The 14,619-nt window shown below is 42.9% G+C and overlaps 1 protein-coding gene across 1 annotated transcript; it reads right to left on the minus strand.

The window, feature by feature from the left end:
* Positions 1–443: 443 nt before the first annotated feature.
* On the minus strand, positions 444–7,172 carry LOC119275372 (phosphoribosylaminoimidazole carboxylase, chloroplastic-like). The gene is made up of 16 exons (XM_037556188.1): positions 6,874–7,172; positions 6,512–6,727; positions 6,294–6,405; positions 6,083–6,145; positions 5,863–6,001; positions 5,523–5,578; positions 4,891–4,964; positions 4,648–4,795; positions 4,388–4,561; positions 4,134–4,221; positions 3,920–4,033; positions 3,259–3,356; positions 3,055–3,172; positions 2,634–2,728; positions 2,176–2,282; positions 444–960 (listed from the first exon to the last, which is right to left on the minus strand). Exons 1-16 carry the CDS (start codon positions 7,062–7,064, stop codon positions 855–857), a joined length of 1,899 nt encoding a protein of 632 aa, XP_037412085.1. The 5' UTR covers positions 7,065–7,172; the 3' UTR covers positions 444–854.
* Positions 7,173–14,619: the final 7,447 nt, after the last annotated feature.

Genomic DNA, 14,619 nt, shown 5'->3' on the forward strand with positions numbered 1-14,619 from the left:
ATTAGCTAGATCCGGTTGTAGATGCTGTAAGTTATGATGTATCCTAAAACGTGATATGAGTTAACTGACACCTTTCCTGGGCAATGAATCTGCCCATCACGACACCAAATCCTCTTCAGATAATCATCATGAGTGTGTCTCTGAATGTAACTGGTGGTTGGAAAGCAGAAATGTTATTAAGTGCAAAAGCGCCAAAGTTTGCACATCCTGCTACATCTCGCGAGGTCGACCAAGATGATCATCTCGACTATCATATTCATCATTAATCTCAAAAAAAGACCATGAGCGTGATGGCCTTTTTCCCAACATCATCACATCTGCAAAGCTATATTTGGTCACGGTATGCGAGGGCAACACATTGATCTCCAAAGTTTCTGCATGAATTGCACTGTTGCTGCCATCTGCCCCACTGGACCACAACAGTGATAGAATTACTCAAAACATACAGCAAAAATTTTACTAAGATTGTGACTGAGAGTAGGCCGTAGCCGCCATATGAACATCAAGGCACTAGGAGCATTCGCCAAGATAAAAATATTAGCAAAATTACACAGCGTGTAAAGTGTATTAATTTCCAACACAAAAATTCCTCTGCCTGTTCTCACTCTAAAACTCCACTAGGACCACACTAGAGGAAGAGAAAAAATTGGACGAGTGGAGCAATTTAGCAGGCAGTTACAATTAGCACAATAAGAACGAAAGCCGGATGAACAGCCAGGCAGGCCGGATGAACAATTAGCACTCAGAACGGTATTAGTGCGACTATCTTTAAGAATCTCACCCACGGTGGACTATTTATCTGCTTTTGTCAACGTTGGATGCTACGAGATGTCAACAGAACAGACAGCCAGTGCTCAAGGCTTCATACATTGCTCCAGATATTTGTCTGAACCTAATTCCTCGAGCAATCTTGCTTTGACCAACACACTGTCTTCCAGATTTTGCTGGTATTCATTTACCCTGCAAGAAATAAACACAAATCAGAACGAATTGTGCAGCGATCTTAAAAGTTACTAAGCACACATAACTACGCCTAGTGATCATGGAACAAGGTATTGTCAGGGAATGTGTAGTGCCCTTCATGTTAACTAATGCAATTATACATAATGTCATTACAATGAAAAAACCATAAATAAGCAATGATGTTAAACACAACTAAATAGTTCAATGGAAAAAAGTTCAATAGCAAATAACCAAATCACCAGCAAAAGCAGCCAGCATGAAACAGTCTAACACAAAGAACCAATCCAAAATTTGACAAAAACTGTAAATGAATTGAATAATGGCGATGCCATAAAGATAGCAAAACATTGTCGTCCATGAAAATCCTCTTCAGATAACCATATCTGCAACATTCTACTATCCCAGCCCACACAACGCAAATCACCAACACAGTTCAACTCCTCTGCTCACCCTCAATCACATCCAGTTCCAGCCTGCAACCAACTCCACCCCCACCCACCCACACACCGCAACTGCTGGCCTCCGTGAGCGGGTGCCAGAACATGGCATGAAAAGAACCTGTGAATCTTCTGCCTCTGTATGACCACCCACGCCAAACTCAGATCCCCACTCTGCATGCAACTGTGCAATGCCTCGCTCTGGCCAGTTGTTGATGGGTCTTGTGGCAGTGGCTGCTTCCCTAGTTTAACGAGTCGTGACGAACTAGCTTATTATCCACCCTAATTGCAGGCTGCGATTGAGTATAGACATCAATGTTGGTGTACCAGATTACTGGAGACTTCCTGCTACAATCAGATACACGATACAAACCATATGTACTGGCAAAGCGCATTCCAAGCAAGGATTGTCGGTTCAAGCCACTCTGTTAACAGTGTATCCTTTCGCACCACACAAAAAGGGTTGGCCATGAAAGCCATAAATTCCATTTATGATTTTGACTGGCTGAAATTCTCAAATAATTCTAAAAAAAATCTTGACTGTAAAGAGTTTATTAGTATATTTATAAATAAACTGGTCCATCTTATTGATATCTTGACTAGCTCTGTTTCTCTGTTGGCAATTTTACCCATCATGGGGATCTGCATCTACCACCAACCTTCCAGTGACGACCAGTTATCAGTTTGAAACCAGTGGCTGACCATACAAATTACACGCAGGGTACCAAGCTGAATTTGAAATTTGCAAGAGAATAACATCAGAAATGAACCATACCTGTCCGACAACTCAGTATCTCTTGAGGCAAGCATCCGAACTGCCAACAAGCCTGCATTTTCAGCGTTTCCAATTGCAACAGTAGCAACAGGAATACCTTTCGGCATCTGTCAAATTGATGAGAATAAACAACACAAGAGTCAACTTCGTCCATAAGTAATCGATTAGAAATTACTCCCTCCGTTCCTAAATATAAGTCGTTCTAGAGATTTGAATATGGACTACATATGGATGAATATAGACGTATTTTAGAGTGTAGATTCACTCATTTTGCTCCGTATGTAGTCTATATTAGAATCTCTAAAAAGACTTATATTTAGGAACGGAGGGAGTAGAAGGCATCTGATGATGCAAGAAGAGAGGGCATTGATACATAGTTACAATCAACGATTATGTGATGTTTATCACAGTATCATTCTGCTTTTGAATGGTATTAAAAAGAAGACTTAAGCCCTCACCTGCACAATAGATAGGAGGGAATCCGTTCCCTGTAATGATTTAGTCCAGATGGGGACTCCAATTACAGGAAGAGTAGTCAATGAAGCCACCATGCCTGCAACAAACAGTTACAAGATTGTACTTCATTAATCATAAAAAAATCATGAATAAATCGTTCATTAGACTTCAGGCATACAGGCTTTGTTAACAGTGTCAATGTTGTGTCCATTTGATCAAGAAACACTACTTTATTTCATAAACTCCAACATACTATAACAGACACTTGATAGAATAGATAATAACACGTTACCGCTCCCCGACATTACTTGCTTTGAAAGAATAGGGCATAACAGAATACACATAATTCCACCCTAATATCTATGTTTAGAAAACAGTATGGTGAATTTAGGAGCATGTTTTTTCCCGTAAACTGACACTTGCCTGGTAAGTGAGCTGCTCCACCTGCACCTGCAATAATGACCTCTAAGCCCCTTTCCTTAGCAGACAATGCATAAGCGTACATCCTCTCTGGTGTACGGTGTGCCGAAACAATTGTAAGCTGAAAAAACGAACAATCCATGAAGCTGCAGACGGGCCATGCCAACAGCCCATAGCTTGTCTACAGAAAGGTTTTACAAATCAAACCTCAAAAGGTATGTTGAATTTCTCCAGTACTGCTGCAGCATCTTTCATTATGGGAAGATCAGAATCCGAGCCCATTATAACCGCAGCACGAGGTCTAACTGTAATTAACACAGCATTCTAGACCTCCTCAGCAAATGGAATGAATAGAATGAGAAGACTTTCATCACCAAGAAAGGAATTAAGTAAAAGTTATTGGCAGGTGGCATATAAAAGCCTGAATAATTTCACCATGGAAAATACAAAGACATCACGAGGGTGTAACAAGTTTCAATCACTAGAATTTAGACAGACCAGATAACTTACATGCATTGAGCCATTGCCATTATTTGCCCCAGTAGTATAATTATTTGTTTTAAACTGGTTATTCACTGTTCAAATTTCATCTGCCTCCTATACTCTCTTTCCGGCATCCTAATACACTGTTGTTTCATTATTTCTAAAGTATATGAATAAAGTTTAAAAGTCATCCAAGTTAGTGCATATAGAAAACTATTGTCCCCTTCAATAAATAAATACACAGTGAAAATCTATAGTTAACAGAGATATCAAACAGAATAATCTAAGTCATGCAAACCATAAAGTACAGTACTACCTAAAGGGCATTACATCCCCCAACAGCAAGTTGAAGATAGAACAATGGTATGATATGAATAAATCTAACCTTTCTTTGGGCCATCTGTGTCTCTCTGCAGCAACCTGTCCAAATGTGCTTTTACATCGAACATAGAAGGCCCCACAATTGTAATATGACCCATCTTTCTTTGCTTCCGAATCTCTGGAAGAACAATTCTTTAAGTAATATTTTATGGCATGGGAAAGCAAAGCAGAATTGTCAACTTTCTGCAACAACAGCTAAGTGTGTGGGCTGAACCAACCTGGCTTTGCATACCAATGGACTGATGCACCTGGAATATTTAACGCCCTCTTAATCAGCTGATGGGCTAAAACAAATCCCGAATCGCCCTGTAGCAATTGGTGCTCAACATTATACAGGTAACCAGAATAATAACATGGTGACCTAAAAAATAATCAGTAACTAACATAATCTAGCAGATATTGACCTAACTATCAATGTTTAACATAGCAAAAAATGGAGGGCAAATCAACACGAAACCAAATATATATATACCTCATCCTCGCCCAGGATGTTGTACATTATTGCTGCGGGTGCTTTCATTGCAGGATCACCAAGAGGAAGTCCAAGAATAGCACGTAAATGTTGCTCATATTGTGAAGTGTAACATGCCTCGATTGTATGGTGTCCACTATTGTGAGGTCTAGGGGCTACTTCGTTCAATAAAACCTAGTAAAATTATGAACATGAGAAAGATCCAACATCACCATAGGACGATTCAATTATATAAGACATGCATAAATGTTCGAACAAACCTGATTGTCATTTGTTAAAAATAGTTCGACAGCAAAAACACCAGCACCTTCTAACGATTTGATAGCTTTTTCAGCTACACTGGTAGCTAACTTCTTCATTTTCTCAGGTATCTGAGCAGGAGCTTCAACAAGATGGCAGATGTTATCCCTGAATGTTCCAGACAAAGGCTTCATGTTTTGCAAATTTGGAGAACAGATATGCAGGACCAAAAAATAATAATCTTAACAAAAGGAATTTCTTACTTATGAATGGTTTCGACGACAGGATAACAGACTGTACAACCATCTCTGCTCCTTGCCACAATTACAGATAGCTCCTGAATGAAAGAACGACAAATAACAGAAATGCATAAGCAAAAAAACAGAAGTTGTAATACTTGTAACCCATGACAATATGATAGGCATTCAAGCAATCTGTTCTGTTATATTACTCCTATCATGGTATTCTGTAATAAATTCTACAAAAGAACAAACAAATATCTTGCAATAAACTTGCAGAACTTATCATATATTCATCTCGAGCTTGCATGTATGACACTGCCAGATGCAAGTCCACAAAGAACAAATAGCAGTATGTGCATGCAGCCAAAAATTATAAATGGTGACTACACAATATGTGACTGACTACTGCAGATCATTTGCAATGTCAACCACAAAGTTAACTTGGGTTAACTTGGAAACCCCAAAATGCAGTTCCTTAACATTCAGAAAGATACAAATTAGAGAAAATATATATAATTTACAAACACTTTTTTGCGTGTATATAACTTACAAACACTTAAAAAATACTGCAGGGCATAAAAGAGATAGTTGAGGGTTTGACCAATTTTAATGGGATTTAATTTCTTAGAAAAATAAAATCAAATAAAACTAACCTTTGCAAAAGGTGTCCACCGCTCAACATACAAGCCATGCTCAAATCCACCGAGTGCTGCAGCAATAAAGAATCAATGAAAATTAGTTTCATCGTCAGTTGATTATTTTACACGTGATTGGGCCAGTTCAGACTATGTTAAGAAACATGGGCCTCGAAATAATAGCTTAAAAAGTTTAAATGCTAGCTCGCCTTATAGCTGATTCAGCAAATCATAGAACAGCTTCTGGTTTTAGGAATTCAATTAGAAAGGATTGTGCTAAATCAGTGTTTATCAGGACACTGCTGCGGGTTTTTTTTTAATTGATTTTAAAAAATAACACGAATGTGTATCAACTTACAAGAAACAACAGAAGATAGCTCATTTTTATCATGGGCAACAGCATTCCCACGACCATCATATGCCAATCTTTTACTTTTTACCATTAAGGGATAGCCAAATATTTCCCCAGCTTTCTCTATACTACTTAAAGTATCAACCTGCAAAACACCACTACAAATTTATATCAAAACAATTACAGCTCCAATAATTTCACTAAAAGTAAACAGACAGTGGATTACTTCAACAAAGTCAGCCATCGGAATTCCAAATTTTGAGAAATGGCCTTTCTGCCTGTACTTGTCCTGCAGCAGAATAGAGTATCAATACATCAAGCATAGCATATACAAAAGGTGGAAATGCATCTGCCATGAATAGCCCATTAGATGCTAGTAGTTGTAGTATGAAGTTGTCCAAACAGTAGGACGGTTGGCACAAGAAGGGAAAGGTCACCTGAATAATCGTGATGGCAGAGGCTTTGGGTTCACAAACAACACCCTGTTTTTCAAGCTTCTCAAGTGCCACAGCATCCACATGCTCAATTTCCACAGTTAGAACATCACACCTAACATCATACAAAGGATTTGTCTAAGCAGATTGAGAAGTGAGAACGATAATGTACAGGGATGCCAGCCCCCAAAACAACCAAGCGGGATCACAGTTTCGCCTACCTCTTCGCAAACTCACGGACCGCGACACCATCATTGAAGCTCCCCACGACATGCTCGTGACAGACGGAGTTTGCCGGGCAGTCCTTGAGGGGGTCCAGGATGGCCACTTTGATCCCCATCTGACTGGCCGCCTGGCACAGCATCTTCCCCAACTGGCCGCCCCCCAGCACCCCGACGACCCTATCGGCCACGCCACGCACAGGAGGGTCGCTCTGCCTGAAACACCGCACACGCAGAAGCAGACCAATCAGGTGAAAACTCTGCAACAACGCCCAGGGGACACGGAAATCGCCAGGAATTCACCGAGCGGCGAGAACCATACGCGGCAATCGGCACGAATCGACAATCCACGAGTAGCTTACCCCTCCGTCGAAGCGGGCTCCATGGATGCGCCGGCGCGCAACAGCGAGAGAGGCGGCGGCGAGGCGGAGCTCCGGCTTGGCGGCCGCGGTTTCCAGGACGCGCGGCACGGGTGGCGGCCGGCGGAGGGGGCCGACGGGGAGGAGGTGCAGGCGGAGGCGCGGGACGGAGCGCCGAGCAGCCTGGCGTGCATGCTCCCGGAGGCGGTGGCTAGGGTTCAACCAGGGGTTTAGAGGAGGGTGAGGCGCGAGAGGTCGGAGGAGACGGCCTGGCGGCGGAAGCGGAAAGCGATGTGTCTGTAGGCTGTAGCTCGGCCGCGCCTCCTGCTAAGCAGTTGGAATCTCTCCTTTTCAGTTTATCACCATTTTGTTTATTTATTTTATTTTATTGAACGGCTAATTTTCGTTCCCACTTGAATGTAGAATCTTTCCGACAAAAAAATGCAGAATCTATTCTTTTATTTTTTTTCGAACACAATACAAACGTAGACGCTTATACATACGCACATACATTCAATCGTATGAACGCACGCACGCTAACCTCCGAGCGATTGAGACGAAGTCGCCATAGACGCCTTCGTAGTTGACCGGAACATCTTCTCTCACTGAATGCACATCGCCAAAAGGCCTGAAATAAATCCAGAAAAATGCGAGTATCAATATCAAGTTGGGGACTTGAACTTTGCTGGGCAAGAGATACCACTGTCTTTCTAACCATCCGACAAATGTGAAATCTACTTCTAATCTGGTAATACATCACTATAATTCTTGATAGAAAATGTTTTAGAAAAGAGACAACCTCACTCAAAAAGGGGGAAAGGAGATAACCTAATCTTAAATACGCTAGCTTTTGAGGATACAAACACATTAAGTTCAATAATGTTTAAACAAAAACAACATGCACATATATGAGAATCGAACCAGCTATGCATTTGTTCCTGGCAAATATAATCATAAGAAATGTATGAATGAACATGTACTACCTCCGTCCTGGTTTATTAGTCATGTGAGCTACCAGAGGTTGTATCATTTTTATTAGACCGCGGCATTTAAGCACGTCACTTTATTTTATTAGACCACTGCATTTTTATTAGACCGTTGCATTTAAGCACGTCACTTTATTTCCTCCATCCCAGATTCCAACACTCTTCCCATGTAAGCAAGCGCATGGGGCTGCTTGATTGGATATGCATGCAGGCTACATGCGTGCAATAGCCATTGCATGCACAGAGGTAGTAAATAGGCCTAGTTAGTAGGGATGATTAGAGAGGTAATTTATTTTCAATTTCTCTACATGCATACTTTTCTTGGTCTTTGCATTTTGGCTCAAGGGCCCAATAAACCAGGACGAACATAATACACAAATAAAATGTCATTGTTACTCTCTTGCAACTCATATTTTTCACTTTATGTATAGGCTGGCCCAAAAGCCTGATGGATGGGCAAGCCTTGGGCTATTGTTTCCCATCTAAAGCATGGCCCTCAAGCAAGAAAAACTTACAAAAATGCTAAAAATCTAACATCAGATTTCTAAGCATGGCAAATTGAACGGTTTTTTATGTCAAATTACATGCCGCAAGCATGCCAAATCTTGGCATGTATTGAACATGCCAAGATTTTGTCATGCTTCTGAAGGGATTTGTTAGGCTCGCGACACATAATTTGCCATAAAAAGTTCAATTTTCCATGTTTAAAAATCTAACATCGAATTTGTAGAGTGGTCCAAAATGTGAAATTATTCAAAAGATAAGAGCTAAAACTTTTAGTACATAACTACTAGCCTTTTGGGGGGGGGTGTCAGACTCGAGCCTTGACTTGGCATTTTCGAGTTGGGATTTGTGAAACGTGGCTTACGATGTCACACAGGCGCGCCGAAAGACTTTTACCTCCCTCCTATTCTATTTTTAGAATTTAGAATCTAGAATCCTTTTCTCGGTTGGAATTGCTACACTTTATTAAAAAGGTCTAAGACACTCTGAGGCTACCTCTTTGCTCACACATGTCGGCGATACCTGGAACCAAGTTCCTTCACCTCGTCCGCCATATGCCCATTAGCAGGGAGATCCCTCGTTGATGCGTTGATCTTGAAGACAGTAGCTTGTGGGTCTGTTTCCAGTCGTCCGCTAGTTGAAGAGTGCGTCTGCACGCCATGAGCCCAGTTAGCTCAGGATCTAAAATGGAAGGGGAAATGGTGTGCTCCCGCTCGGAAAGCTCCATGATGGTCTCTCGGGACCGCCCCTCCACCAACGAAATCACCCGCCTTTGACATGGCATTTATCTGTGTTTGCTTTAATCCATCCTTCATTTGACGACCGCCAACGCTCAGCAACTCGGACCTTCTGTGAGTGAGTGTCATCATGGATAGTGTTCCACTCTTCCATCAGCCATAGAACCCTGTCCTTTATCATATGAAGATCCTCTAGTTTGTGTGTGCTTTTGCATCTCATTGGAACCCTTTTTTTATTATTTTGGTCCCTTGTAATAGCTTGATTGAGTAACCTTAAAAACATCCCGAAGGGAGCCCCCCTCCCAATCCCCCATGACTCACCTTTCTTGATGACCATAAGACCATGTGTGGACCTCTTGTGCCTTTTACTGACTTTGACAAAGTCGTAAGCTACTTTCCATAATAGGTTGTTTATGGCTTTCACAAGATCTCATCGGCTAACGTGATGTGATTTTCATGTATATTGTAGCATCTAATCAAGAGGGAAACTATCATTGGCACTTTAGACCAACAACTTTTTACTAAGCTCCCAATGTTTAGTTTTCATCTAATTCGGGGAACCCGGTAGCCTTGAAATAAGAAGTGGTCAACCCTCAAGTACCATCTATCTTATAACTACTTGTTTTTTCTTGGGGTTTATACCTTTTGAAATGGTCCAACTAGAAAGCCGGACAAAATATGCCTATTATTGCCCATTCATTTGCATGGTGCTTGATACGTCTCCAATGTATCTATAATTTTTGATTGTTTCATGCTATTATATTACTTGTTTTGGATGTTTATGGGCTTTACTTTACACTTTTATATCATTTTTGGGACTAACCTACTAACCGGAGACCCAGCCCGTATTGCTGTTTTTTTGCCTATTTCAGTGTTTGGAAGAAAAGGAATATCAAACGGAGTCCAAACGGAATGAAACCTTCGTGTAAGGGCATTCTTGTCCCCTAGTAGTTTTGATGATTGATGACAATGCTTTTGCGGACTAATCGTGTGTATTGAGTTTTTTAGATATATCATGACTAAACACAAGACGATTTGATACCCCTCGAAGATTATTGAAGACGGCGTTTTTCTACGGTTCTTTTCGGTGGAGCTGAGTTGTAGGAAAGCCGTACTATTAAGAGGGGGTCCGCTTTGGAAAGGTTTGGGTGGAATCTCACGTACATGTCCCCTTTTGCACCGCCTTTCCTTTGGCTCTTTGGAGTTTCCTCCGTCTCACCTTGTCTCTACGAAATGAAGGACTCCGAGTTGCTCTTCTCAGGCTAGCGGTAGTACTGCTCCTCTGAGCGATACTACCGCAGGAGCCAGCGGTAGTACCGGGCTCTGGCACGGTAGTACTGTGGGCTTCCATGGTAGTACCGCTCCTCCTAAGCGGTAGTACTGTGAGTTCTGGCCTGGCGCCGCTGCTCAAGCGGTAGTAGGGGCGGATGTAATTTTTTACATCTGCGCCCAACGCGGTAGTACCATGCTGCGGCGCGGTAGTACCGTGTCGCCTGGCCAGGTACAACAGCAGGAGCGGAGGTAGGGGCGGATGTAATTTTTACATCCGCACCCTTCACAGTAGTACCGCACCCCTGGTTCGCGGTAGTAATGTGTCAGATTTTCGCTCGATAATATATTAGCGGAGGTAGTCACAGATGTAATTTTTTACATCTATGCCTACCGTGCATGGCCTGTGGTTGCTCTGCGGTAGTACTGCATAGGGCCGCGGTAGTACTGCACCTGCGGTTCTACCGCGCCCTATCTGTGCTCTTCTGTTCAGATCTAGGCTCTACCGGGCCCACGGTAGTACCACGGTCCACCGCGGTAGTACCACAGGCCCGTGTGGTAGTACCGCTCCTCTGATGCAGTAGTATGGCGGGTCGCAGGCTGAGTGGTGGTTAACGGTTGGAATTGTCCCCCCACTATATAAGGGGGTCTTCTTCTCCAAGAAGACTCACCTCTTCTAACCCTAAGCTCCATTATTGCTCCAAGCTCCATTTTCGCCCGATCTCTCTCCCTACCCAATCAAACTTGTTGATTTGCTCGGGATTGGGTGAGAAGGCCCCGATCTACACTTCCACCAAGAGAAATTTGATTCCTCCCACTAATCCCTAGCGGATCTTGTTACTCTTGGGTGTTTGAGCACCCTAGACGGTTGAGGTCACCTCGGAGCCATAGTCCATTGTGGTGACGCTTCGTGGTGTTGTTGGGAGCCTCCAATTAAGTTGTGGAGATTGCCCCAACCTTGTTTGTAAAGGTTCGGTCGCCGCCTTCAAGGGCACCAATAGTGGAATCACGGCATCTCACATTGTGTGAGGGCGTGAGGAGAATACAGTGGCCCTAGTGGCTTCTTGGGGAGCATTGTGCCTCCACACCGCTCTAACAGAGACGTACTTCCCCTCAAAAGGAAGGAACTTCGGTAACACATCCTCGTCTCCACCGGATCCACTCTTGGTTATCTCGTGCCTTTACTTGTGCAAGATTATTAGTGTTGTTTCTCTTGCTTGCTTATGTGCTAGTTGTTATTGCATCATATAGGTTGCTCACATAGTTGCATATCTAGACAACATTCTTTGATGCAAAGTTTAAATTGGTAAAGAAAAGATTAAAAAGTGTTAGTTGCCTATTCACCGCCCCCCCCCTCTAGTCAACTATATCGATCCTTTCAATTGGTATCAGAGCCTCGTCTCTTTATTAAGGACTTTGCCGTCCGAAGAGTATGGTTGACACCGCAGACGGTGTGAAGGAGCACTCCGGTGTGAATCCTACCTCGTCTACGGCCTATGGGGGAACCGCGGTCTCTCATGAGGAATTCAATGTGGCTTTGGACACATTAAAAAACTCCATGACTACCGAGGTTGAAAGCATGTTTACTAAATTCCTAGAAGGACTTAAACTATCTACCTCGCAGATGAAAGTGGGTGATCCCACTAACAAGGTGACGAATGCTAACTCCGACAAGGGGGAAGCTAATAGTGAAAAGGGTCCTTCTACTAGTGGTAGAAATGGCACCGGCATCTATGCCCATGTGGAACCTCCAACTTATGGAGGACCGATTCCCTCTACTCATTTAAATCATGCCGGTCCTCCTCCTAAGATTGTGAAAAATGAGGATTTTGATTCTTGGGTGTATCGCTTCAAGCGTCATTTAAATCATGTGAATACTAATCTTTGGAGAATCATTGAAGAAGGTTTCTATCCACATGACCAAAGCAACTTCACCCCTAGAGAAGCCATGGATAATCAATTCAATGAGAATGCTCTCTTCATCATCCAAGATGCAATCCTCCCCGAAGATCTTCCTCATATTCGACCCTACGCCATGGCCAAAGACGCGTGGCATTGTGTTGTGTCTCTCTATCGGGGAAGCGCAAGCATTCAACGCTCCAACTATGAAGTGGTGCAAGATGAAGCCGATGAGTTTGCAATGAAGGAAGATGAAGAACCTCGTGAGCTCTTTCAGAGAGTAACCAAACTCGCGGTCTCACTCCGAGATCATGGGAGTAAGGACACGGATGACAATTGGATCAAGCGCAAGTTCCTGAAGACCATGATGCCCTACAACAAGGCCATGTCCTCCGTCATCCGTCAAAGACCGGACTTCCACTCCATGCCCTCGAGTGAAGTGTTGGATGAGTTCGTTGCTATTAGCATCTTGGACAAGACCGCCGACAACGCTCCGTTCTCAAAGAACAAAGAAGTCCACTCTTGCCTTGAAGGCCAAGGTCGTTGTGGAAGAAGAGGAAGATGAGGAAGATGAGGAGGGCAATCCCGAGGATACAAAATATGATTATCATGAGCACATGGCTCTTGCTTCAAGGCAATTTTGGAGCAAGAAGAACACAAGGCCCAATTTCAACAAGAACAATTCAAGTGGGTTCAACGGCAAGCAATGAGTGAGAACTTGTTACAATTGTGGCATATGAGTCACTTTGTTGTGGATTGTCCTTACGAGAAGCGGGAAGACAATGGTGGCAAGCTCATTCGAAAAGACAAAGCCAAGTCCTTCCCCAACAAGAACAACTTCACCAAGAAGACTCCTACTCGTGGGTTAGTGATTCAAGAAGAATACCATGAGGATGACTGTTGTGGAATTAACACGTCAAATGTCCTTTAGTGTGAGGACTTAGTCGCGAGGCCAACACATCTATGTGGTAGCTTGAGAGGGGTTGAGCGGAATCGAGAGACGCAACACAAGACAAGGGTTTAGACAGCTTTAGGCCCCGGGAAATATCATTCGGTAACAACCCTACATGCTGTTTGAGGCTAGATCTCATTATCATCACGAGGGAGTCGCCGTAAACCGGCTCTCCTCTAGTTGTGTCTAGCCCTAGAGATTGTTTCTTGCTTGTCCCTCTTTGGGGAGCCCTGCCCCTCCTTATATAAGTTGGAGGGGCGGGTTACATGTGGAGTCCTTTTAGGATCAGGACTAGTCTACCTTCTAATACAAACCGGATACAAGTCCAGGTCGTAACTCCTTGTAAGCTAAATATTCTTCACGCCTTTCCTCTTAAACTGGCCCGCCATTAACATAAACCGGCCTTCTGGGCCTTGGGCCTTGTCATCCGTCTGTCCCGCCCGCCGGGTTACCAGTGAGTCATAATGTTCAGGTAGGTTGCTTGTAAACCATCTGGTCAGGGTGGGTCACCAATGAATCGCCGAGTGTAAACCGGGTCTCAAGTAAACCGCCAAGTCCAGCCAGGTCATATTTCCGGCCGGTTCATACTGTGGGTTATATCCCCGACATTAGCCCCCGGTTTAATTTGGATTCATCCATGTTAAACTGACTATAAAACAAACACAAGAACAAACTTGGCGGCTTGTGCTCCGGGTTAAAGATTCTTATAAACCGGCACTTGATCATCCTTAAATCCTTGCCATTTGTTCCTTCTAGAAAATCCGAGTCAATAGACCAGCTTCATAATCAATTTGCTTGCAGAAGAAATATTGTAAATAAAGAATCCATTTGAATCATCCTTCAATGCTCTGAGCTGACAAAAATATTGGTCTTCAAATATTCAACTGATATTCAGCCGGTTTGAAAATGTAGAACTTGCCGATCTATGATTCCAAAATTGTCGGGTTATAAAAACTGATAATTATGGGTCATGATTGTTTCCAACACCGGTTCATGATTGTTGCCAATGCCGGTTCATGATTGTTGCCAACGCCGGTTTATGATTGTTGCAGACACTGGCTTATAATGATTGGTGATGCCGGGTCATACTGAAAATCGGAAGATATTTCTCCCTTATATCCATATTACATGTAGCCCCCAAGTCTTGAACAGAACAAAATGATAATTTGAGACTTATATAATTACTGCCACTTTGAAGAAATCCATGTTGTTCATCTCAGTCACTAGTAAAAACTGAATACTCCGTATATGTAGCCCCCAAGTGTCGGGTTGTCATGCTTGCAGCAACCTGGGACTTGAAATTGCCTTATTCCCATAAAAACTTCAACTAGTGTAGCCCCCAAGGGCCGGGTCATTATGCAATAATGAGCAGGGACTTTTGTAAATATAATCATGTAAACTT

This window comes from Triticum dicoccoides, chromosome 3B (genome assembly GCF_002162155.2).
Source record: "Triticum dicoccoides isolate Atlit2015 ecotype Zavitan chromosome 3B, WEW_v2.0, whole genome shotgun sequence".
In the NCBI taxonomy this organism is placed as follows: Eukaryota; Viridiplantae; Streptophyta; class Magnoliopsida; order Poales; family Poaceae; genus Triticum; species Triticum dicoccoides.